At 44.0% G+C, this 26,260-nt stretch overlaps 1 protein-coding gene across 50 annotated transcripts in view; it reads left to right on the plus strand.

The window, feature by feature from the left end:
• The first annotated feature begins 10,573 nt into the window (after window positions 1–10,573).
• Window positions 10,574–26,260, plus strand: part of TCERG1 (transcription elongation regulator 1) — a 64,147-nt gene continuing 48,460 nt past the window's right edge. For 22 of the 50 annotated variants that reach the window (XR_014839010.1, XR_014839009.1, XR_014838993.1 and 19 more), the window contains exons 1-6: window positions 10,574–10,649; window positions 16,591–16,816; window positions 18,986–19,138; window positions 21,343–21,706; window positions 22,007–22,126; window positions 26,017–26,259. Coding sequence is in view for 25 of the 50 variants with exons in the window: in XM_085014928.1 (XP_084871054.1) it covers window positions 10,591–10,649; window positions 16,591–16,816; window positions 18,986–19,138; window positions 21,343–21,706; window positions 22,007–22,126; window positions 26,017–26,259 (1,165 nt within the window). In the remaining 25 variants the exon portion in view is untranslated. The remainder of the gene's footprint in view (window positions 10,650–16,590; window positions 16,817–18,985; window positions 19,139–21,342; window positions 21,707–22,006; window positions 22,127–26,016; window position 26,260) is intronic. The other 28 variants (XR_014838999.1, XR_014839017.1, XR_014839016.1 and 25 more) reach the window with 3 other exon arrangements.

Genomic DNA, 26,260 nt, shown 5'->3' on the forward strand with positions numbered 1-26,260 from the left:
AGTAACCAGAGCCACAGCAGTGACAACGCCAGGTCCTTAACCTGCTTTGCCACCAGGGAACTCCAATAATTTCTAAAATGGTGGCTTACTGCTACAGAAATAAAAAATTATTACATCACTCTGTTCTGAGACTGGTGTGGTGCTTAGCGACACTGTGGTGGTTGAGTTTTGTAAATTTAAGAGACAGAGTTTCAAATTGACATGAGGGAGCATAGAATCGTAAAGACCTGGGTTCTAGTCCTGTTTGTGGACTATCCACTATCTACCCACTAACTGGATATGTGACTACGAGAAAGTTAATAATCCAACTCTCAGGGTCTCTGCTTCCTTCTCAAATCTGTAGGCAAAGAATGTTGGACCAGATGATCTCAAAGACTCCTTTCGGCTCTCCAGTCAACTTTTTTTTTTTTGCTTGTTTTGCTTTTTAGGGCCACACCCCATGGCCCATGGAAGTTCCCAGGCTAGGGGTCGAATCTGAGCTGCAGCTTCCAGCTTATACTACAGCCACAGGAACATGGGCCAGGGATCGAACCCACATCCTCGTAGATACTAGTCGAGTTTGTTGCTGCTGAGCCACAATGGGAACTCCAACCTCTTTTGTAACTTCTCAAGGTGGTAGTTTGGGGAAATGTGTACGACCGATATAAAGCAACTGCATTGTGGTAGTTTTAAATATTACCTTTATGAAAAACATGACTAAGCATGCTCGTTAGCCAACTTGAACCCTCTCCCTAGGGTCTCAGGACTGCTTTAGGGACATTCCTGTTCCTTAGACAGTACGCCCCTTCTTTTTACTGTGTATCGGGAAAGTATTTGTTGTTTTAGCCAGCTAATTAAAGTCTTTTAAAAACATTATCTTTTAAAGCTGTCCTTCCACAGCTTTGGATCATAACATCTCTTTTTTTTTTTGTCTTTTCACCATTTCTTGGGCCGCTCTCACGGCATACGGAGGTTCCCAGGCTAGGGGTCGAATCGGAGCTGTAGCTGCCAGCCTACACCAGAGCCACAGCAACTTAGGATCTGAGCCACATCTGCGACCTACACCACAGCTCATGGCAACGCCGGATCCTTAACCCGCTGAGCAAGGTCAGGGATCAAACCCGCAACCTCATGGTTCCTAGTCGGATTCGTTAACCACTGCGCCACAATGGGAACTCCATGGATCATAACGTCTCTTAAACAAAATCTTTAACTTTCTAATTTAAAAAAAAAATTCCCTTTATGTGAGGTTTCCTGAGATGAAGCTTTTTAATTTTGAAAAATAGAAAAAAAAAATTAATAGTATGGTTTTGAAGCTGGAACGAACCCTGAAAGACACAATTGTTGTTGATAAAAGAAAGAAATAGAAAGGCCTCACTGGAGTTCCCATTGTGGCTCTGTGGGTTAAGGACCTGACCTTGTCTCTGTGAGGATGCAGGTTGGGTCCCTGGTCCTGCTCGGTGGGTTAAGGACCCGGCATTGCCATAAGCTGTGGTATAGGTTGCTGATTCGGCTCAGATCTGGTGTTGCCTTGGCTGTGGGTTAGGCCACAGCTCAGCTCCAATTTGACCCCTAGCCTGGGAAGTTCCATTTGCCACAGGGGCAGCTGTAAAAAGAAAAAAAAGTCTCACCAATTTAGTAAGATAAGTAGCAGTTACTTTAAATAATGCATTTGATTAACAGTTTATACTAATGAGCCAAGAAATTATAAATGTCATTGAGCATTTTGGAATAAATAAAAAGTTTCTGAGAGTCAAACTAATAAAATGCATACACAATGGACTTAGATAAGCCATTTATGTTAATTAACCAAGAAATTGCAGAGGAGTAGTTGATGATTCCAGGACAAATCCAAATTAGGGTAGTTTTAGGGAACGTGATTATCACTTATTGCCTTTTTTTTTTTTTTTTTTTAGGGCCACACCCACGGCATATGGAAGTTCCCAGGCTAGGGGCTGAGTCAGAGCTGCAGCTGCCAGCCTACACCACAGCCACAGCAGCACAGGATCTGAGCTGCATCTGCAACCTACACCGCAGCTCACGGCAACTCGGGATCCTTGACCCACTGAGTGAAGCCAGGGATCGAACTCGTGTCCTCATGGATCCTCATTGGGTTCATTACCACTGAGCCATGACGGGAACTCCCGAATGTGGTTATCATTTAATAAGTGGGAGCCTAAATAATCATACGGTATCCTATCGGGAAAAAATTGTGTAAGCAAAACAGAGAGGGTCCTTCTAAGTATACTTAATGCCTTGCAGATCTCAGTAGGTCCATTACATTATCTTAAGGGATGACAAATTCACCAGCTCACTAACCACTTATTTTTTTTTGAATCAGCCACTGATGCTAACAATAAAAATGACTTCATTTTTGTTTGTTTCCTGTGGAGCAGAACAGAAAATAACACATCTTTTGTAAAATTTCCCTTTGGGTAGAAAAGTAGGCTTAGCTTCTAAGCAGGCTCGTAGAAGAGTGAGGTTATTGGGCAGGACAGAGAGTGTCCTAATAAAAGAGGGTCTAAGTGGAAGGTATGTCTCTTTTTGGAGGAGTGAATTTTAGGACAATAATGACCCAACCCCATTAAGGACTCAAATCAAATAACTTACTGCTTGTTCTGCTTCCAGCTACATCGAGCTGCTTTCTGATAATTTTGCTTGTTCTGTTAAGGCTGCCCACAGACAGGGCAGGACTGTTGGGCTCATTTGACAGGTGTAGTTCTCAGTAAATAAACTGGCATTCTGGTTTATAGAGGTCTGGTTTATAGATCTTTATGGGCTCAGCTTAAAGTGAGTGTTCTTGACTTTGGTTCTCATCTCATTTTGCCAAGAAAATCTATTTGGGGAACTGTAAAGCCAGGAGTACAACCCTTAACCGCACATATTTTATTTTCCAAGTTCAAAGGTACCTTGGACTCTCCTTTGGCATTTATAAAGCGAAGCATTTTTTTTTTTTTGTCTTTTTTTTGCTATTTCTTTGGGCCGCTCCCGCGGCATATGGAGGTTCCCAGGCTAGGGGTCCAATCGGAGCTGTAGCCACTGGCCTACGCCAGAGCCACAGCAACTCGGGATCCAAGCTGCGTCTGCAACCTACACCACAGCTCACGGCAACGCCAGATCGTTAACCCACTGAGCAAGGGCAGGGACCGAACCCGCAACCTCAGGGTTCCTAGTCAGATTCGTTAACCACTGCGCCACGACGGGAACTCCTTTTTTGTCTTTTTCTTAGGGCCACACCCATGGCATGTGGAAGTTCCCAGGCTAGGGGTCGAATCGGAGCTGTAGCTGCCGGCCTACACCACAGCCACAGCAACGTGGGATCCAAGGTGAGTCTGAGACCTACACCACAGCTTACGACATTGCTGGATTCTTAACCCACTGATCAAGGCCAGTTATTGAACCTGAGTCCTCACAGATGCTAGTCAGATTTGTTTCTGCTGAGCTATGATGGGAAGTCCCAAAACTAAGTCTTTTCTGGAGACATTTCTCTGCACGGCTTGCCCTTATCATTGGATGAGCATCTTAACCAACCCTCTCATTTTGCAGGTGGATAAACTAAGGCAACATCACAACACGGCTGTTGTTTCCACCCTCTGCACTTGGCGTCGTTGAGAATTCACTATCTGGAAGCTTAAAACATATTTTAGGGAGTTCCCGTCATGGCGCAGTGGTTAACGAATCCGACTAGGAACCATGAGGTTTCGGGTTCGATCCCTGGCCTTGCTCAGTGGGTTAACGATCTGGAGTTGCCGTGAGCTGTGGTGTAGGTTGCAGACACGGCTCGGATCCAGCATTGCTGTGGCCCTGGTGTAGGCCAGCGGCTTCAGCTCCGATTAGACCCCTAGCCTGGGAACTTCCATATGCCACGGGAGCGGCCCAAGAAATGGCAAAAAAAAAAAGACAAAAAAATATATATTTTAAAAACTTTATGTTTTGAGATAACTTTGGATTTAATAGACGAGTTGCAAAGTCAATCCCGAGATTCCTTGCACCCAGCTTCACTTAGTGTCAACATATTCTATAACCATGGTACACTTATCAAAACTAAGAGGTAGAATACTAACTAAACTACACACCAAAGTCAGATTTCCATGGCTTTTCCTGCTGGTGTCCTTTTTCCATTCCAGGTTGCGGTCTAAAACTCCACGATGCATTTAGTTGTCATGCTTCCTTTCTTGCCTTGACAGTTTCTCCGTCTTTACTCATCTTTCATGATTTAGATGCTTTTGGAGAGTATTGACCAGGTACTTTGTGGACTGTCCCTGAATTTGAGTTTGTTTGGTATTTCCTCAAGTTTAGAATTGGGTGACAGATTTTGAGGAGGAAAATTCCACAAGGGCAGAGCTGGTCCCATCCCATCACAGGTGCATGTCAGCACTGACATTGCAAGCCTCAGGTGCCTGGTTAGGCTGAAGTCTTTTGGGTTTCTCCATTGCAAGCCTAAGTTGTATTGGGAGTAGAGTCACAAAGTCCAGCCAACACTTAAGGAGAGGGGGAATTGAGCTCCACCTTCTGGAGTAGGGAGGAGGTTTTTGTTTTGTTTAAATTTTATTGGAGTGCAGGTGACTACAACGTTGTATTTCAGGCATACAGCAAAGTGAGTCAGTCATACATAGACATGGAAGATTCTTTTCCCATAAAGGGTTATTACAGGGGATTGAGTAGATTTCCCTGTGCTGTACAGTAGGTCCTTGTTACTTGTCTATTTTAAATATATAATAGTCTCTACATGTTAATCCCAACCTCCTAATTTATTCCTCCCCCCAACGTTTCCCCTTTGGTAAACCATAATTTTGGTTTTAAAATCTTGGAGTCTTTTGTGTTGTTGTTGTTGTTTTTCATTGTTGCTTTTTAGGGCTGCACCCAAGGCATGTGAAGTTCCCAGGCTAGGGGCCCAATGGGAGCTACTGCTGCCAACCTATACCACAGCCACAGCAACATGGGATTCGAGCCGCATCTGTGACCTACACCACAGCTCACAGCACTGCTGGATCCCCGACCCACTGAGCGAGGCCAGGGATCAAATCTGCATCCTCATGCATCCTAGTCAGATTTGTTTCTACTGAGCCACAATGGGAACGCGCTGTTTATCTTTTGTGAAGACAGGAGTTTCAAAGAACTTGTGGACATGTGCTAAAACCACCACAGTGTTTTGTAAATTTTGGGTGGAGATATTTGAGTAGATGCAATACTTTGTTTCTCAAAGTTTTACCCACCAGTTTTAGCACTTAACAGTATATCTTGCCTGCAACAATGGATGCTGTGGTGCTCTAATGGTAATTTTCTGTTTTATTCCTTTTACACTGATTTAGAAACAGTGATTTAAATGGAAATCGATTTGTACAGCAGCTTGTTTTGTGACCTGGCATCTTTTTATCTGGCTTCTCAACTCGTCCAACTAGGATAAGCCTTTTCTCAAGGATATCTTCTCTTTAGAAGACAGGTTCACAAGGTTTTAAAAAATTTATTTTATTGGGAGTTCCCACTGTGGCCCAGTGGCTTAGTGATCTGGCTTGTCTCTGTGGAGGCGCTGGTTCCATCCCTGGCCTGGCACGGTGGCTTAGGGATCCAGCATTGCTGCAGCTGTAGCACAGGTTGAAGTTCGAGCTCCTATTTTATCTCTGGCCCCGGGAATTTCCATATGCTGCAGGGCTGGCCAAAAAAAGGAAAAAAAAAAGTTTTATTGAAGTGTAGTTAATCTATAATTTTGTGTTAAATTTCTGCTGTCCAGCCAAGTGATTGCTACATGCATATATTATTTTCCATATTCTTTTCCATTATGGTTCCTACAAGGTACTGAATGCAGTTCCCTGTCTCATACAGTAGAACCTTGTTGTTTATCCATTTAACATGTAACAGTCTGTGTCTGCTCACCCCACACTCCTGATTCGACCCTCCCAACCCTTCCCGCTTGGCAACCACAAGTCTGTTCTCCGTGTCTGTCAGTCTGTTTCTGTGTCATAGATGAGTTCATCTGTGTCATAATTCAGATGCCACATATACGTGACATCATATGGCATTTGTCTTTCTCTTTTTGATTTATTTCATTCAGTTTGATAATCCTTAGGTCCATCCATGGTGCTGTAAATGGCACTATTTCATTCTTGTTCATGTCTAAGTAATATTCCATTGTGTATAGGAACATCTTCTTTATTTATTCCAGATTCACAAGTTTCTTTTCCCCTTCTCTTTGTAGTCATCAAATTTTCTCAGTTTTCACATTTAAAAAAGCCCACACATATCAGTGTTAGCTTTCCAACAAGAAGTCAAATATAAGTTAGTTATATCTGAATTTTAAAAAGTCAAAGATGATTTTTTTCATCTTAATCTCTCTCATGAGGATGTTCTTACTCTTTCCACATCCAGTTTGGCTTGTGTCGGGATAGCGTGTATCATCGGTTCTCCTTTGATTTCTTATTTGCTATGTGACTATAAACTAATAATGTTAGCAGATACATTTTGCTGTGTATTGGTTTCAATACTTTTAGGCAGTTCCTGATAGTTTAACGTTTCAGAGGCTTAGAAGATTTTCTCTGTTAATGGAAAATTTCAACATTTCTTTGGTGGTGGTAGGGGGGCCTTACCCATGGCATATGGAAATTCCCAGGCTAGGGGTTGAATCGGAGCTGCAGCTGTCAGCCTACACCATAGGCACAGGAACGCCAGATCCTTAACCCACTTAACCCCCTTAATCGCGAGGCCACAGTGGGGGGAAAAATCAGAGAGTATAGTATCAAAAACTCTCACCTCCCCATCACGCAGCTTCAACAGTGATCCAGTGAAGTCAAGGTTGTTTCATCTATACCCCTCCCCTCCCCCATCCCTCCCCTTGCTGTTCTCCATCCTTATTTATTTTGTTTCCGTTTTTGTTTTTGTTTTTTTTTTCTTTTTTTTGCTTTTTAGGCCACACCACAGCATATGGAGGTTCCCAGGCTAAGGGTCTAGTCAGAGCTACAGCTGCAGGCCTACGCCATAGCCACATCAATGCAGGTTCCAAGCTGTGTCTGCCACCTACACCACAGCTCACGGCAACCCCATATCTTTAACCCACTGAGTGAGGCCAGGGATCGAACCTGCAACCTCATAGAGCCTAGTCGGATTCGTTTCCGTGGTGCTACAACAGGAACTCCATTCTTATTTATTTTGAAGCTAATCCCAGATATTTTATTATTTCACCTTTAAGTCTTCAATAGGTATTAAAATTCTTTTTTGGTGTCAACCAGAAGTGATAATCATTAATTAATTTGCTCATTGATTTATTTATTGACTGGCACTGAGCTACATTCAGGAGAAACTGATTAAAAAACATGGAACGCATTAGCTCTCTCTTGGAGTCTGTATTCAGTTGGACATTGAAGTTACTATATGAGACAGCTTAGTAAATTTCTTAGTTACCTAACTTCTCTTTGTCCCAGTTTTTTCTTTTCTTTTTTCTTTAGGGCTGCACCTGCGGCACATGGAAGTTCCCAGGCTAGGGGTCGAATCAGAGCTGCAGAAGCCAGCTTACACCACAGCTACAGCAATACCAGATCCAAGCTGTGTCTGCGAACTACACCACCCCTCACGGCAACGCCGGATCCTTAACCCACCTGAGCAAGGCCAGGGATTGACCCTGAGACCTCATGGATACTAGTCAGGTTCATTACCAGTGAGCCACAATGGGAACTCCCAAGAGTTATCAATCTTTTAAAAAACCAAATAGAAAGTCTATTTGGTTTTTTAAAAGATTCACTGAATCTCTTTAATTCTTTTTCACGGTAATTTAATAAAATCATTCACTGAAGACACAACTCATACCGGCTATTTGAAGTATGTTTTTATAGAACCACTGAGTACAAAATACCTGAATTTCAAGGACATGGTTATGTGAATAAACTACAGCAGTGATGCAGTGAAATGAATTTCTGTCTAATTATCCATCTCTCTCTCTATCTAATACATGTGATAAACATATGTATATGTATCTGCCTTGGAAAGAGTTTCCTTCATTCATTCAATTCAAACTGACGGTTTGTTTTCACCTTCTCTTAAACACTCATGATTAGCTTTCCATAGGTAGCCTTTTTTTCTGCTTTTTTAGGGCCACATATGGAGGTTCCTGGGCTAGGGGTCAAATCAGTGCTGCAGCTGTGGCCTACACCACAGCCACATCAACAGCAGATCCGGCCATGTGTGTGACCTACACGACAGCTCATGGCAACATCAGATCCTTAACCCACCGAGTGAGGCCAGGTATTGAACGTGCATCCTTGTGATTCCTAGTCAGATTCATTTCCACTGTGCCACGATGGGAATTGCACTAGTCAGATTCTTAAACCCACTGAGTCACAATGGGAACTCCCATGGTATCCATTTTGAGGGATTTTTTTTCCCCCCAACAATTGGGATTAGTCTATCTTGAGCTGTGTATACCAGTGTTATTTTTGGAATAATTTGCTGGGACTTGGAGATGCATGCTGATGTTTAAAAAGGGATCTACGCATCCACTCTCATTCATACTTCAATTTGTTCAAATGTCACATATTAAGTGAAATTTTAACCATAGTTTCTTGCTATAGATGAGCATGATTAGAACTGTGTTTGACCCTTATCACATTTTATCATACCTAACTGAATTCAGTATAGCATATTCTGTAATTCACACATAATAAAACTCACCCTTTAAAGTGTATAATTCAGTAGGTTTTAGTATATTCACCAAATTGTGCAATCATCACTACTATTTAATTTCAGAACATTTGCGCCATCCAAAAAGAAATCCTATATCCATTAGCAGTCCCTGCCTCCTGGAAATGTACTTTCTGTCTCTATGGATTTGCCTATTCTGGACATTTCATTCAATGGACTCATATAATATTTAGCCTTTGATATTTGGCTTCTTTCACCTAGAATAATGTACTCAAGGTTCATCCTATTGTAGCATATGTCAGTACTTAAATTCCTTTTTTATGGCTGAATAATATTCCTTTGTATAGATGACACCATATTTTTAAATCAATTCATCAGCTGTTTGGACATTTTGGCTATTATGAATAATACTGCTATGAATATTTGTGTACAAGTTTTTGTGTACATGTATGTTTTCTTTTTTTAAAATAAAAAAAATTTTTTTTGGCAGCACCCAAAAAATTGGAATGTGGAAGTTCCCAGGCCAGGGATCAAACCTGTGCCACAGCAGCGACCTGAGCCACTGCAAGGACAGCACCAGATCCTTAACCCACTGAGTTCCGCACCCCTGGAACTTCTGCAATGATGTTTTCAACTTTCTTGGATCATGGTGTTTAGTAACGGGGCTTCTCTGCCGAACGGTCTTGGGTTTAAGGGTAGGCTGTGTCAGTTATTAGCTGTGTAATTTGAACAAGTTCTTTAACTTCTCTGGCCTCAGTCTCATCTACAAACTGGCTATTCATAGTACCCTCCTATTAGGAGGCCTTTTTATGAGTCCTAAAACAGACAATACGTGGGTAGTAATTAGAACAGTGCTTGGTATGAATGGTTAGGTCTGAGTAATACATTAGTTTAATATTTTATTAGTTTATTGTTTTGAGCGCCGTAACGGCAGAGTTCCTCTTCATTGTGCCTTTGAAACCCCAGTACCTAAAGTCTTTTTTTTTTTTCCTTTTTTTTGGGCCTCCCTGCTGCATATGGAGTTCTGGGCCAGGGATTATATCCGAGCTGCAATCACTGCTGAAGTGGCAGCTGCAGCATGGCTGGATCCTTAACCCACTGGGCTGATGGACCCTGTGTCCCAGCACTCCCACCATAGCACTGATCCCATTGTGCCACAGTAGGAACTCCCCCAGTACCTAAAGTTTTTTTTTTTTTTTTAATTAAAAAAAAATTCAGAATTCCTTCTGGGTATTAGGATATGCTAATTTCGGACAAATGTGTTTCGAAATTGAAGGACAGATGTTTTAAACTGTAAATTGCCAAGAAGTTTTCTTCCTCCAACTTAATACAGCAACTTATAGCAACTAATTATTTAAAACAACCTAAGAGGTATTCTCTTTTTAAGTATAGTTGACTTACGATGTTGTGCCAATTTCTGCTGTATACGACGAAAGCATTATTTAATAACAGATATAATCTGGTGGCGCCTTAAGACTCCTGATTCTGAAAAGCTGGGAAGGGCTCAATTCCACAGCAACTCTGTGATTGGTTTACGGGTGATCCAGGTCGATTTCTCATTGGCTCACGGGGTGGAAATCGTCTCGGCCTGAGCCAGTACTGCCGGTTTGAGGCCAACATGGCTCCACAATTGGCTTTCCAGGAAGCGGGCAGACACGTGGCCACCGCAGGCTGAGCAGTGGGTGGGAGGACCTAGTTTTGCTTACCGCGAGAGGGCGCCGGCGGTTCCTCGTTGCTAAAGTCTCGTTTCCCGTAAGGCCTTCGAGCGACCAATCAACTGGCTGTCTCCATACCGCTTTCAAAGTCGGCGGGCCCTTTCACCAATCATAAGGCAGATACCACCCTTAGCGCGAGGATGGATGGGAAGTTTGACCAATCATTTCACAGATCTCTGCTCTCTCCGCCTCCCTCACGCGGGATTGACGATCCGTCAGGCCAATAGGAGACGCTGAGGCGGCGGGTGGGTGAACGCGGCCCTCTGTAATGGCGGAGCGTGGCGGGGACGGGGGGGACGGTGAGCGGTTCAACCCGGGGGAGCTCAGGTAAGGGGCCCCGCTCTCCCTCGCATCTCGGCGCTCCGGCGGCCCCGGGGCTGGGCGTGCCGCGCGGAGAGCCGGGTGGAGGGGGGCCGGGGAGCCGCGGCGGCTGCGAGCCAGGACCGCATGGGGTGAGGGGGAAGGGGAAGGCGGCTTGAATGAGCCGGGCCGGGGCTGGGCCGCGGCCTCCTGCGCGTCCCCGGGGCGCTCCCTGCGCGCTTCGCGGGGCCCCGCGCCCCTCGCGGCCCGCGGCCCGCGGGCCGGGTCCGGCCTTCGCGCTTCGGGGCCCCGCCTCGGGCGCGGGCCGCCGCCGCCGCCTCCGCCGCGGCGACCTCCGCCCTCCTCGGGCTCGGCGCGGCCGCGGGCCCGGGTGTCCTCCCCGAGGCCCCGCGCCGCCGCGCCCCGCTGCGCCCTGTCCCCGCCGGCCGCGGCCCGCGCGGTCCCCGTTTGCCCGCTCCCCACTGCCCCGCCTCGCCGGCTCGGCCTGGACTTCGTGCGGCCTGCCTGCCTTTTCGCCCCGGTTCCTCGTCCCGCGTTCGTGCCTGGTAACAATAGCGGGAGCCGTTTGCCGGGCGCCTCCGTGGGCCCGGGAGCCCCTCCTGGGGGTCCCCGCGACCCTCACGCCCGCCCCCGGGGAGGGGGTGCTGATCCCGTGTCCCAGGCCCCAGAGCTGAGCCGTCTTCGGTTAAGTGAGTGCCCCGCGGCAGGCGAGGACCCGGAGCCGCCTGCAGGTGGGGAAGTAGAACCGCGTCGCTTTGGTGGGATGGTGGCCCCGGCAGCTGGCCGGGACCCGGGCCGCCGGGCTCGGAGCCTGCAGTCCTCCTCCTCCTCCTCCTCGCGCTGGGTCTGCTCGCGCCGTCGCCCCAAGCAGGGCAGTGACCTTCCTCGCCCTGCTTTCTCACCGCCTGTGGAATTTGTCGTTAACATTTGGTCCCAGTGTCCCGGGGGTACGATGAGTGGGGTTTAAGGAAAATGAGGTCCTGAGTTTTCTGTCTGGTCCTTCCCTCCCCACCACGGGAAAAGGTCGTGCGAGCCGTTCCCCTCCCGTTCTGAATTGTGCCATTGTCAGCGTTTGGGAATGAAAAAGAGCAGAGTAAGTTGGGAGGACTCTAGCATGGTCCAGAGCTCCAGATGGAATTATGTAAGGAAAATGGGTATTGTTAAGATTTCAGGGAGGAAAATCTTGTCTTTGAGATTCTGAGTTGTCAGAAATTGTTAACTCTGGCAGGAATACAGTCTTACTTCTTGGAAGACTCTTAAATCCTTTAAACCCCGTGTGTACACTTGAGTCATGGGTGATCGCACTGCCTTGTCAGGGTCGCGCAGTGTTAGGGTGGAAGGATTATTTCTGATTCTCATCTCCAGAAGGTTCCTTGAGCTGGTCTTAAGGGATTATTTGGGAACATTACTTTGCATTTTAGAGAGTATTCCTCGTCAGCTTTACAAGGAGTAGCCTTCTAGACTTTATTAATAGTAGTCCAGACGTTGTGCAGGCTTTAAATGAGATGTTGTGTTGTAGGTGTTCCACACCTTAGCCTCTTGGATTGGAAGTCCTCCCAGAGCACGTTGTACGGACCTTCAGTTTAGCACCCCGTGGTTTAAGAGAAATTAGTTGTTCTCCACGGCAGAAATTGGGGCTCAGTTTTTGTGTTTGTGTCCTGAATGTGTTTTGTGGCGTTTCACCATCACGGAGTCTGATGGATAAGGGGTTCAGTGGGTATATAAATAACTGTATCTAGGAGGTTTAGAGATGGCTCACCGCTCACACCTGCATTTATTAAGTGTGTGCAGTGTGAGAGTCACTGAGCCAGGTGCTGGCAGTAGAGTCTTGAACCTGACAAAAAAAACCTTTGTCCCCAAGGACCTTTCATGCTAATTAAGATTGATGTAAATTGTAAACTAAGCACATCAAATAAGGAAATTGGCCTGCAAGTGTGAGGAGACTTAACCAAGATCCCTGACTTATTGACAGGGTCTGGATTAAAGCCTAGGTCTCCCTGCTTGGTGTCTGCCGTATAATTTGCTCCCGTTTATCAGCGTTTAAAATTGTTTTCTCCCCCTGTTATAGTAAAGTAGTTGCAGTCCTCACCATTGGGAAGATTGCATATCTGGGTATAGGACTCCAGGGAAGTACATGTGTTCTTACAAATGTGTGTGTGTGTGTGTTTTGTGGTCATGCAGGTAGGCTTCTGTTTTCCTCACATTTGGAGGTAGTAGGAATGCAAATAATCCACAGCAGACAGAATTTGTGTGGCGATCCAGATGCTGCTAGAACTTGGAGAGTCATATTTGTATAGACCCTTGACCCAAGGCCTTTGTGTAGTTATTACTGCTTCATACCGTATGGCAACGTGCCTGTCTGAGTTACCTCCGTGGTACAGTGGGAATAAGAATGTGCTGGTGGTACCACTGACTCGCTTAAACCTTAAACAAGTTCTTTTTCTGTGCTGCCGTTTCCTCTGTAAAAATGGTGCCAAACTTAGCTCATTGGGTTGTCTTGAGGATTCAAGGAGTTAGCAGAAATAATGTCCAAATAACCATGCCTGGTATACAGGAAGTACCCAGGGTTCCCTGTCATTATTAGAACAGTAACGGAACACCTGCCATCCCAGGCACCGGGATGCAGCAGTAGATGGAGGAGAACCTGTGTGCTAGTGGGTAGAGGTGAGACAAGGGCAAGCCAGTAGTGAGAGATTTCCGCGTGGCATTTACCATAGCTGTAAACTCAAATTGGGAAATGAAGGAGAGAGGCAAGGGCTAGAGTGGGAAAGCAGTTGAAGGTGACCGTTGAGCGGAGGCTAAAGAGGGAGAGTTGGTTATATAAAGATCTGGGGAGAAGCACGCTGGGCAGAGGGAAGAACACCTGCGGCAAGGCTTGAGAGAGTGGAGGAGTTGGTGAGAAAGACTAGGATCTACAGAGAGACCAGCAAAGGCCAGGTTGTGTTCAGCCTGCTAATGGTAATTATAGTAGGTGACACTCCTACTAATATTGATAGCATTTGACACTCACTCATTCTGTCCCTTTTCTGATGTTACAGCGACAGCAACAGTAGCTAATACTTACGGAACCCTTCTGTGCTGGGCAGGGTTCCAAGCACTTTATTAGCTCATTTAATGCTCACTGCAGGTTCTGGGAAGGTGGTTGTGATGAAGCACTGTGTAATAAAGAGCTCAGCATGTGTGCTGTACATCTCTGACAGCAGAAGATGGCAACTTGAGGCTGTCGACAGGAAATTCTGTGAATTTGACCACCATTTCAGTGGCGGACTTTTGGAAAGCCGTCTAGTCAAATTGGCAGTAAAGTGAGTTGCAGGTAGGACACTGTGCTAGGTGTTGTGTGGGAATGAGAGTAATGACAGTTGAAGTAGTTTACTGTGTACCAGATATTATCCTAAATGTTTCACAGGGATTATCTCATTGGACGTAGAGAGGCTAATTCACATCTGAGTATATTCAGCTCTGAAAATATGTAAGTAGTCTGACAGCAAAAGCTACAACCCCGATTTGACTTTTCATGATTTTAGAGCCTGAAATGCTTAACTTCAGGTTATAACTAGGAAATAGAAAATTCTAAACAAAGAAACAGGATAGATTTTTTGCAAAGGATGAAGCAGACTCAAAGGAAATAGGAGATTAAGGTACATTAGTAACTGAAGACTGAAGTGGAATAACTTTCCTTGGTGGTTATGTTTTTTCTGCCCTACAGGTTGAGACATTGATTCAGTAACAGGGACCAGCCCTCTTTCGGGAGTCCTTGTAATTTGAAAAAGACTGATAATTCTGTTACAGTCTGAATTCCTTTTTGCAGTCACTGTGTTTTGTTTTGTTTTTTTTTTTTTGCATTTTAGGGCAGCACGTGCAGCATGTGGAAGTTCCTGGGCTAGGGGTCGAATTGGAGCTGCAGCTGTGGCCTACGCCAGAGCCACAGCAACGTGGGATCTGAGCCGCATCTGTGACCTGTACCACAGCTCACGGCAATGCGGGATCCTTTAACCTTAACCCATATCCTCACAGATACTAGTCAGCTTTGTTACCGTTGAGCCATAATGGGATCTCCTGCAATTAATGTTTTTAACTCATACTTTTAATGTTGAGTGTAGGCTCACTTGCAGATTTGGTTAAATATGTTTGTATAGTAGTTTTGGATGTTTTTACAATCCTGATACTCCTAGAAGGGGAATTGCTTCCCTATTAGCATTTTTTGGTGTCAGAATGAAATTACGATGTGGAAAATTTATAGACAATTGAAAGGGTAGACTTACGCACAGGGTTGAAAAGTGGAAGAAAGTTGGAAGAGCCTGGTGAGGACAGGGTATAAGAATGATTGTCACCAAATGTACGTGAGGAGTGTAGTTGTTAGTGTCCTCTTGAGCACTGAAGTGTAATTGCCTGTGTAATGGAGAAATTCAGAGTGGCTACTGGGAAGACTGTTAGGTGCTCAGTGAATTGACAAATCACAGAAGAGATTTCTCTTAAGATTCTCTGTGCCCTGTGGGTGAGGTAGCTCAGGTGCAGTATCCCCTAGGCAGGTGCTGGTTCATCGAGCGAATTCTTAGCGAGCTCTCCTCTGGGGAGGCACAGCCATGTGCTGGGGAGGGACAGGTGAACAGGACAGACAGTTCTTGCTCCACAGGGGCTTGGTGTCGTGTCCCCACAGAACCAGTTGTGTGGCCGTGGGCAAGTTCTTGTACTTTTGAGTGCCTTCATCTGTGAAGTGGGGTTGATCAGGTCTATCTCATAGTGTTGTTTTGATGATGAAATGACTAAAAGGGTGCTTACAGCACTGGCTGACACATGGTAAGCCCTTGTAAGAGTTAATAATTTTTTCAAGAAGCGCTGCTGAGAGCAGAGCGCTAATACCGTCTTATGTGACATTGCTTGTCTGCCTCAGTGGCACGGAGCAAATAAAGTAGGGTGTTTGGCTGGAGCTTGGAGGGTGGGTAGGTCGGTACAGTGTAGAGAAAGGCTTTCCCTTCAGTTCGAGAATATTAGTGACCTCTTAAGCTGCCCCTTGTCCAGCTGTAGAAACCTTGTATTTGGAAGTAATTGCAAACCTCCAGAAAGTTGCAGAAATACAGAGAATGTGCTTAGTGTTAATATTACATCTGTTCTGCTGTATTATTTGTTATTTATTATTATTATTTATGCATTCTCTATTACTCTGAGCCATTTGAGGGTAAGAGCTATACACTGTGGCCCTGTACCCCTAAATACTGGCGTGTTCATTTTCTAAGAGAGCTCGTCTCTTACCTAACCACAGCACAGTTGTCATCTTCATAAATGTCACTGATAGGATCCTTTGTTGTCCGTGTTGCAGCGCTGTCAATTCATTAGGTCCTTGTGTAGCGTTTCTTCCCTCTAGTTTAGGGCCCCAACTAGAGTTGGTGTCGTGTCGTGTCGTCATGTCTCTCTGGCCTCCTTTATTCTAAAACATTTCCGTCGCCTACCTTTGTCTTTTAGGTCTGGCATTAGTGTTGCTGAAGAACCCACCCCCCGTTCCCCGCCTAACAGAACATCCCCCAGTCTGATAGCGGCCGTTACTAGGTGGAGGTTGCACCTTCCTGCCAGGGTCCCTCTCAGTCACGGTGATGTTTGTGTGCCTTTCAGTCACAGTTTTCCTTCGTAGTTGATGGTAGTTTTGGGTACCTGGTCAAGGTGTCGAAATAGGTCAGTGTCCCCTTTGCCTAGCGTTGTGTTTGTCTCTCTTTGCAGCTTTAGGCAGCACGTGGGGAGCTGTTTTAAGACCATCCCGATACCCCCTCATCAATCTTCCTCCTAGATTTGGAGCCATTGATCATTCTTCCTGGTTTACTGTGGTGGTACAAAATGCTGACTTTTCAACTCTGGTTTCTCTTAAGGGCTTTGAGCATTTGATGTAATGAGAAATTAGTAGCTCCGTCTTTGTTATTTGGAGAACAAAAAATTTATTCATTGCTTTTCTACACAGGATGGCTCAACAGCAGGCCTTGAGGTTCCGAGGCCCGGCTCCCCCCCCAAATGCGGTGATGCGAGGCCCTCCTCCTCTCATGCGGCCTCCCCCGCCCTTTGGTATGATGCGAGGCCCACCTCCACCCCCGCGGCCCCCGTTTGGACGTCCTCCTTTTGATCCTAATATGCCACCCATGCCTCCCCCAGGAGGGATTCCTCCACCCATGGGCCCTCCGCACCTCCAGGTAAGGAACGCAGAGGTGGCTGGGTCTGCGTTGGCGTTAGTGTCTGTGTGCCACATGGGCTTTGCTTAAAAACTTGGGCTCTTGATTTCAGTTTCTAGGAAAATGGAAACTAACACTGCATTAAAGTGCTGTTTAAAAAGCAGTGGTAACTCTAACGAGGATGGAACTTCAGAGCGGGAATTTAGATGGTGATAGAAAAACGCACATGTAAAATTAGGATTGAATAGGGTAGTTCTAGCCTGCCTTCATTGCTCTCTGAGACTTGCCTTTAGTATTCCGTCTTCTTTAGGGGAGGTGAAGTTGGGAATCTTAATGTATAGAGTGGGAGAAATTTATTTTCAATAACACGTGGTGCCAATAATTTGAAATATGTATGTGTTTTCCTGAGTAGTTCTCTCCAGAAATGATACCTAGGATAGAATCTAGAAGTGACAGTAGCACATTTTGTAGGCACACTACTGGATTTCCCCCCCCCCCTCAGGAAAAAAAAAAAAAAAAAAGATTATCTTATAATTTTAGAAATAGAATCGTTGTGAAATTTCTTTAAATAAAACCTTTTCTGGTGTTTTAACCTTAGACATTATCCCTCTTCAGTGTATTTAGACTCAGTTATTATCTGAAACGAGGTTGTGAAGGTATCAACTCTCAAATATCTACTTTTGAGATTATATTCTTTTTGATTGTTTTTCTCTGTTTTCTTAGTTTATCCAGCCTGTACAAGTTCTGAAACCTATTAAATGCAGTGGTATCATCTGCCTTCTGGTAGCTTAGATAATGAAGGATGAACTTACTAAAAATAGAGAGAACGCAGGACTCTTTAAGTGATGTTAACTCTTTTTCAACAGGGGTGTATTTATGGAAGAAATACAGGGTTTGAATACTTTGCTTAATACTTGTTTTCCTTCCTAAAAAGGAACAATCCCCCTTCTCCTAGCCCCCTTCAACAAATTGTTAAATGGTTTTGCATTTTCTTCAGGATTAGAGTGAGAAGTAACTTTTTGACCTGGTGACTGGTATAACTTGTTACATATGAATATATTCTACTTTGTGCCTTTAGGAGTTAAAGCTCCTTGCAGAAAATTGTCAGAGGTGATGGGTGAAGGTCACCCTCTAATGGAAACGGATCAGATGTTGTAATGGGATACTTTCTAATGTCCTGAGGGTTTTCTTGGTCTCGATTTGTGATGGTGTGGTTTTACATTAAATCTCAGTGATTTCCAGCTGTTGGTGACTGGGATACATATGGGGTGGGTGTTTTATAGAACGTGGGCCTGTAGCTGAGGCGTGAAAAACACTAAGCTGAATCCAGAGAAAGTGGAGTATGGGAAAGAAAACATTTTTAGGAAAATGAAATAGAGTTTCACATTTTCAGCGTAGTGTCATTTCTCTGATCCAGATTAAGATGCTTTGGATAATTGAATTTTAATGTTACTTGTAGATTATAGAGGAAGTCTTTTTAATCCCTGTTTAAAATCTGTTGTAAAAACAGGCAGACTTCTTTTCTGCCTTGGTAAGTAAGATATAGCAGTTAGAGTTAAATTGTTTGGTGCAGGGTCTTGAATTGTGTCAGCAATCATTGAAGGAATTATCAGATAGTATTGAATTAGTAATGGCGCTGGGAGATTTTTTTAAAAATTGTGATGTATGCCATTTAAAGTCTTATTTTCCTTGAAAGAAAATGAATAATTTTTTTTTCTTGTAGGAAAGGGAATAAAAGATTAGGTAGATCTGATTTTTATGCTTTGGTTAGTAGTTGGCTGTGTTTGTAAAATAATGTCTATCTGTGGTTGGTTCCTGTTATAGGTGAGCTCTGGAGGCATTGGTGTAGCTGGTGTTAAAATGAAAGCATCGTTTTTTTTTGTTTTTCTTTTAAAAGTAATTCAGTGCCCCGCGTATGAAATAGGCAGTCGAGGTATAAAGAATTAAGCAAAACTCATCTAGAATGCTATTACCCAGAGAAGACTACTGTTCGTATTTTGCTGTTCTTCTTTCTAGTCTGTTTAGTAATCAGTTTGCAAAGAAACGTTCCTTACACAATCTAAATAAATGTACTTGGGTTAACTCTTAAACTGGTTTCTCTTTCAGTGCTTTTCTTTGGGGTAGAATTTAGTAATAATGTGAAGGGAATGAGATAAACACAAGTGACCGTTCTTTCTTGTGACTTAACAGAGACCACCTTTCATGCCTCCACCCATGGGGACCATGCCGCCCCCCCCGGGTATGATGTTCCCCCCAGGAATGCCTCCTGTGACTGCTGCCGGTGCTCCAGCACTACCTCCTACTGAGGAGATATGGGTGGAAAATAAAACTCCAGATGGGAAGGTAACATACTTAGGTTGGGGGGGAGTGGGAGGGATCGGGAGTTTGGGGTTAGTAGATGCGAACTATTACATTTAGAGTGGGCAGGCCACAGGGTCCTACTCTATAGCCCGGGGAGCTATATCCAATCTCCTGGGGTAGATGGACGATGATGGAAAATTTTTTTTGAAGTGTACATGTGTGCGTGTGTGTGTGTGACTGAGTCATTTTGCCATAGAGCAGAAACTGGCACAAGATTGTAAATTAATTATACTTAAGTTAATAAAAAGGAGAAAACATGGGAGCTCTTGCTGTGGCGCAGCGGGATCGGCAACGTTTTGGGAGCACTGTGACGCGGATTCAATCCCAGGCACAGTGGGTTAGGATCTGGCGTCGCTGCACCTGTGGCTTAGTTCGAGACTGTTGCTTGGATCCCATCCCTGGCCGGGGAGCTCCACATACCATGGGGTGGCCAAAAAAAAGAAAAAAAAATTAAGGGTGTTATTTTCTCGGAGGCAGAAAAGTAACTTAAGAGTTCTGGCAGCTTGAGATCAGTGAATATATCTTTGCCAATTAAGAGTGAGCCTTGCGGAGTTCCTGTTGTGGCTCAGTGGGTTAAGGACCCGACACTGTTCCTTTGAGGATGTGGGTTCAATCCCTGACCTTGCTCAGTGGTTTAAGGATCCAGCATTGCCGCAAGCTGCAGCATAGGTTGCAGATAAGGCTGGGATCCGGTATTGCTATGGCTGTGGTGTAGGCTGGCAGCTGCAGCTCCGATTTGACCTCTGGTCTGGGAACTTCCATTTGCCACAGGTGCAGCCATTAGGGGAAAAAATGATCCTTGGGTGAGCAGGGATGGGGCGGAACTCCAGGAACGGCTCACTGGATCGGACTTGGCGTAGACATAAGGCTGCCTGGAGCACTTACATAGGTTTTCCTGTGATTCTAGAAGCCTGTGTTTTAAATGTGTGCCACAGGGCCTCACCTGCTCTCAGGCTTAGAGTTTGCTGGGATTCACAGGACTCAGCATGGAGTTTTACTTGCAGCTCAGACTCATTACATTGAAAGGTTTCAAAGCAAAACCAGCAAAGCCATACATGGAGTGCAGTCTAGAGGGAACCGGACTTGAACCTTCAGACGTCCTTTCAGTGGAATCCTATAGAGTGTATTTAATTCCTGCAGCATGGATTTGTGAAAACACCCGGGAAGTGTTGTCTGCCTGGGAAGCTCTCCTGAGGTGAGGAGTCGAGGGTTTTCGTTGGGGACTGGTCACTTATTTGGTACCATCTGCCTGGCACGTGCCAAATTCCAGACTCCCAGAAGGAAGGCAGGTATTTAGCATCAACGACATTTTTCGCGTGAAACGTGTTTTAGGCGTCAGGAGCCATTCCTGTCATCTCTCCTGAAGTCAGGTCCCCGAGGGCAGCCCAGCTCAGCGTAGTAAGCAGGGCTTCCCGAGGTTAGCCCTCTCAGGCCCACTGTATGAACTTTGGGCACAAAATATAACCTTTGTTCTCCTTTTTTGGTGTGTGTTAGAAATATAATGTGCTTCTCATGGAAAATTGGGGGAAGGGAGAAAGGAGTGAAAATCACCTCTGGTCTCATGCAAACAGCCAATTGTGATGTACTTTGTCTTTCCTAAGCTTTTTTTTTAAATACCATTGAGGCGAAGGTGCGTGTGTGTGTGTGTGTGTGTGTGCGCGCGCGCGCTTTTTAGGGCTGCACCTGCAGCATGTGGAGGTTCCCAGGCTAGGGGTCCAATCGGAGCTACAGCTGCCGGCCTACACCAGAGCCACAGCAACGCCAGATCTGATCCGTGTCTGCAACGTGCACCACAGCTCACGGCACCGTCAGATCCTTACCCAGTGAGTGAGGCGAGGGATCGAACCCGCAAACTCATGGTTCCTAGTGAGATTCGTTTCTATAGCGCCACATTGGGAACTCCGCATTGTTGTTTTTTAATGCTGTTTTGATTCTGTTGCTTTTTTAAGTTGAAGTATAATTGATATACAATGGTGTATTAATTTCTGCTGTAGAGCAGTGGTTCAGTTGTATGTACATGTATATACATTCTTTGTTAATATTTTCCTTTATGTTTTATCTCAGGATATTGAGTACAGTTCCCTATGCTATATAGTAGGACCTTTTTAATCCATTCTATACATATGCATTATTGTTTTTAAATGACAGCAGATTCTTTGATACTAATGATTTTTCTTCCTCTGCAGGTTTATTATTATAATGCTCGGACACGTGAGTCTGCATGGACCAAGCCAGATGGAGTTAAGGTTATTCAGCAGTCAGAACTGACACCTATGCTTGCAGCCCAGGCGCAGGTGCAGGCCCAGGCGCAGGCCCAGGCGCAGGCGCAGGCCCAGGCCCAGGCCCAGGCCCAGGCTCAGGCGCAGGCCCAGGCCCAGGCCCAGGCGCAGGCGCAGGCGCAGGCCCAAGCACAAGCACAAGCAGTGGGAGCTTCCACCCCTACTACCAGTAGTCCAGCACCTGCAGTATCCACTTCAGCTTCATCATCCACCCCATCCTCTACCACTTCGACCACCACAACTGCCTCTTCAGTTTCGCAGACAGTATCAAGTGAGTACTAGTCAGCTTGTGTTTTCATGTAGGGCAGAGAAGTGGACACGTAGAACTGCATTCCAAAGTGACCCTAGGGGGGCAGGTATTTTCCTTGATGTCATTTAAAATATATTTTTGACATAAAGACTTTTGGGTAAAAACAGAAATTTACATTAGTAGAAGAAATTATTTGCCCAGTTGCGATTCATGAAGCTAAAACTGGGGAGGTATAGAGTTAGCTATTTAGCTTGGCCAACAGTAATGCCGGCTGCTGTGGGATTTGCAAAATAAGTGTAAGTCTTGGCCCCTATCTTGCAGAGTTTCCAGTTTTTCTAATTGAGGAGGCAAGAATAATGCATGTGAAACAATTAGAGAATAGCATGCAGAGTTATGCAGCGAAAATAGAAGATGTAAGAATTCAAGAAAACGGAGAGACAAGTGAGTGGACCGCATGGGTATTGAGGTTGTTTATGAAGGATGTGTGGTAGGATTTGAGTAGGTTCAAAAGTTAAGGAGAAGTGATTCAGGTAGGAGGGAGCAGCGCAAGCGTAGGTCAGGTCATGAGGATAAATGTAGTTTATGAGATGGTGGGAGGATTTGTATTAGTTACTGAGTAAGACTGAGACCAGGTTATGAAGAGTTTTAAGAAGCAGGCAAATGGGTAAGGCAGGCAGATAGTCAGCATAAATGCAGTATTTCGGAAGATTTTTCTGATTTTCACTTTTTGAGTAGTGTTGAAATCAGGGAAACTTGGGAACTTTAGAATAATCTTGTTGAGAGGTGGGTGGGTCTTAGAATGGGATTCAGCAGATGAAATGACAAGTTGAGATAGAAGCAGTCCAAGAGGTAAGAGAATTTGCAGGTATAAAGTCATTGAGGCCCGAAGGTTACATCACTTTGAAAGAGATGAGAGGTGATTAATAGATTTCAGAGATGAGAGAAGAATCTAATTTGCTTAAAAGGTTGTCATTAATATTTTTGCTACTACTTCTGGGATCTGTGGTTTTTTTTTTGTTTTTTTGTTTTTTTTTTTTTGGTGTATGTTGTTACTTATTCTGTAGGCTGAGATTGAGCCCCAAAGTATTTAAATAATTTTATTCATTTGGTGACTTATATGATAGTGGTCTGAAGATAGATAGTTACCCCTATAGGGTGATTATAATTTAGGTTATTTTGCTACGTGGATAAAGACGAGGATAAGGAAGACAAAAACAAGCTGCCTCTCCTCCCTTCCACAATAGCTTCAGGGACCTGGGAGTTATTAGTGTCTATTAACCTTGTAAGAGATATGTATATGAGAGAAACTTAGTAATACTACTGAATTTAAATTCAAACTTGATTTTATTTTATTGACACAAGAAGTAACCATAGAAGTAGGTTAAGGTACATGTGATGTGGAGACAGTTTTTTAAAGGTCCTATGTGATATGTTTTAGAGAGCTTGGGAGAGAATGTACTTACTGGGATGATGTAAATAATGCTCTCCAAGTCTGTTTTCTGTTGTAGCGAGGGTGAATTCTGATAGGGAGGTTTGTGATACTAGCTAGTTGGTTGAGACTCTTTGCTTTTTTTGTAGGCGAGTGCTCCTGTAAGCCGTGTACCCAGGCAGAAAACTGCCAGTTTTTTATGGTGAATTTGTGGTAATGGGAGAAGGAGATGAATTAAAAGCAGTGTGGTTCTTTATGGAGGGTCTGTGTTATTTCCGTTTTGTGTTCTGCCTTCTTAGGAAAGGGAAGTAGTCGTACTTTGTTTTAAGGAAGGTGGGTAGCCAGAAACTTTGAACTCTCCTATGTGTACCCCATGTCTCTATCCGAGTGGTCTGTCAGAAGGCCCATAGGCATCTGGTGATTATCAGCCATTCTGTTCATAGTTCCTGTTGGTCATTTTTACACTACCCTTCAGCGACAGGGAGCCCTTTATTCTGAGAACAGAATTGCAAAATCTTGTTCTTTTTATTGCCTTTTAAACATTGGTTTTGATGTCTGAGTATTCCTGACACCTGTTTTTATTTCACTTGATTCAGTGTCATGAAGTGTTGTCATACTACAGTCTTAATATTTCTCAGTCTGTTAGAGATAGTCTCACTTGTCTTTTTCAGTTAAGATCTGAGGCTGGATTCATAGTATATTTTGAGGTCTAGTGTTATCACTAGTTCTTTCAGCAAGTGGAGTTCGAAGGAATTTACCTACTATAATAAAGTCCTAGCTGCCATTCTCTCAGCTTCCCATTTAATTCTTTTATTGCCTATATCTTTTTCCTCTGATGACTCATGACTGCTAATCAAATTCAGAAAATCCTGTGTAGCAGGAGGAATAGGTTAATGAATACTTTTTGTCATTGCCACTGGAGTTCCTTTCCACTTGAAATTTGATACCTTTATAATTCATTTTCCTGACGATGGTACTTTGCTTCATAATTTTAGCAAAAACTGCAAAATACTATTACCATAATATTTAAAAGATGTAATTCTATGGACTGCAGTATAAACCTGTGGGTAAATGGAACTAAAAATAAAGGAATTTATGCTTTAAATCCAGTTGAGCATAAACTCATCCTGTGCAAGTTTGTAAAAAATGCTAATGAAGTCCTACTTCTCAGGGAAGTTGGGAAGAATCACTAGATGTATATTCAGCTGCTGCAGTAGATTACAAATGCTAAATGGTATATGTATGGGACTGGGCAAATGTTGCATGTAATTTGTATTTTTCACACTGTTATAAAATTATATTAATATGATACTGTACCCTAAGGCTAGGTCTATGCTAGACCAACAATTCATTCCTGGGCCCCTGAAGATACTTGTTTGGCCCTGCTGTCTATTTAGCCAAGGTGAGTCCCTCATTAACAAGTATGAAATTGCTCACATCTTCCCAGCCTAAGTGAGTTTTTCATTGTTAGGAGCTGAAAAAAAGATACTGACAAATTTTGTCAGTTGGATTATTGGGTGGTTTGCATTAAACTGTGTGCTTTCCCTTAGGATAAAATTGGCATAAAGATTGGGAAAGCACTATTTAATTTGATAAATTTGTTCTTAGTCCAATATAGGAGACGTTGACATTTTTTTTCTTTATATCAAGATAAAGATGAAGTATATGTTACCCATGAATTACCAAAATGAGTTTCGATGTGGAGCTGGATGGGTTATGGATAAGTAACAAAAACTGTTTTATAGTATTCGAGAACTGAAAGTTCAAAAAAGGGACATACAGATTTTATGTTTGGGAGTCACAATTTGATTTTACCTGTGATTACTAAGAATGAAGTGTTTTATTTTTGATACTTCAGAGTAATGTATTAGGAGAACCAAATTATCCTGAATTTCACATTTTCCTGGTCTCTCAACTGGAAACCTGAGGGTTTTTTTTTTTTTTTTTACTTCTTTTTTTTAACCTTTTTATTTTGAGATAATTATAAAGAAACTCATTTGTTCATATCCAGTCAGTCCTTAGTTATTGCATATCTTTTTCTCCCTATTCCTCCTTGCTTGGACAATTCTAGATATGTTGAAATTGATTTTCCCACCTCTGTTCTTTTTTCTTCCTGTGCACCTGCCGGGTTAATTCATCAAATGAACAGTGGTTATTACTCTCCCGTACAGAAACCTTCATTCCGCCTCCCCAGTATCCCTTTTACATTCACAAGGTCACATAAGCAACATGTAAATGCATTCTTAGAAAAAATTCACTCGAGTGACGCATGTGTGGTCAAAGGTAAAGCTGTACACAGACACGACTATCCCTTTCGGGGTTCGTTCCTTGAGGTCATTTCTCTCCGTTGACATAAGTGCTTCCCCTTGCCTACCCAGGACACTGCAGCCTCAGTCTTCTGTTCAGGGCTTCCTTCTTTCTGCCTTGGTCTCCCTTTCAGCTGTAACACACTGGTTCTGTTGCTGTGCCTCATGTTCGACTAGTTGACTGCTTGCCTTCTGTTTTCTAAACGATTCCTTGGTGCTGCCCTTCTCTCTGCTTTTACTCACTTTTCTCACTACTTACTTTTTTTTCCTTTCACTTTGTCATTTTCCTTGTTGAAATCCTAATCTTTCAAGGCCTGTCGTCACAGTTAAAATTTCCTGTACCCTCTCATAATAAGAAATGGTTTAAGGTCTTGAAAGAAATGCTTCACATTTATTCCATTTCACTTTGTATTTTGGTTTTTTTGTTTGTTTCATTTAACTATTTTCAACCTTCTTGAAGACAGAGACCTTGTTATAAATTCCTTGCAGTGCATGGAATGGGCCCTTAAATACTTACTGAGTGAGTGAATGACGAATGAATATGGTGAAATGGTTTATGAAGGAGTGATACATATTTTTGTTTTATCTTTCATCAGCACCCACAACACAAGATCAGACCCCAAGTTCTGCTGTTTCAGTTGCCACGCCTACAGTTAGTGTTTCAACTCCTGCTCCTACAGCCACGCCTGTGCAAACCGTTCCCCAGCCGCACCCCCAGACGCTACCTCCTGCCGTTCCTCATTCAGTACCTCAGCCAGCAGCAGCTATACCTGCTTTTCCACCAGTAATGGTACCTCCGTTTCGTGTTCCCCTTCCTGGCATGCCAATTCCACTTCCAGG

Source organism: Sus scrofa, chromosome 2 (assembly GCF_054392235.1).
Source record: "Sus scrofa isolate SSC_HxYL_T2T_F1_AM1 chromosome 2, Sscrofa_HxYL_maternal_Yorkshire_Landrace_v2.0, whole genome shotgun sequence".
NCBI classification, from domain to species: domain Eukaryota; kingdom Metazoa; phylum Chordata; class Mammalia; order Artiodactyla; family Suidae; genus Sus; species Sus scrofa.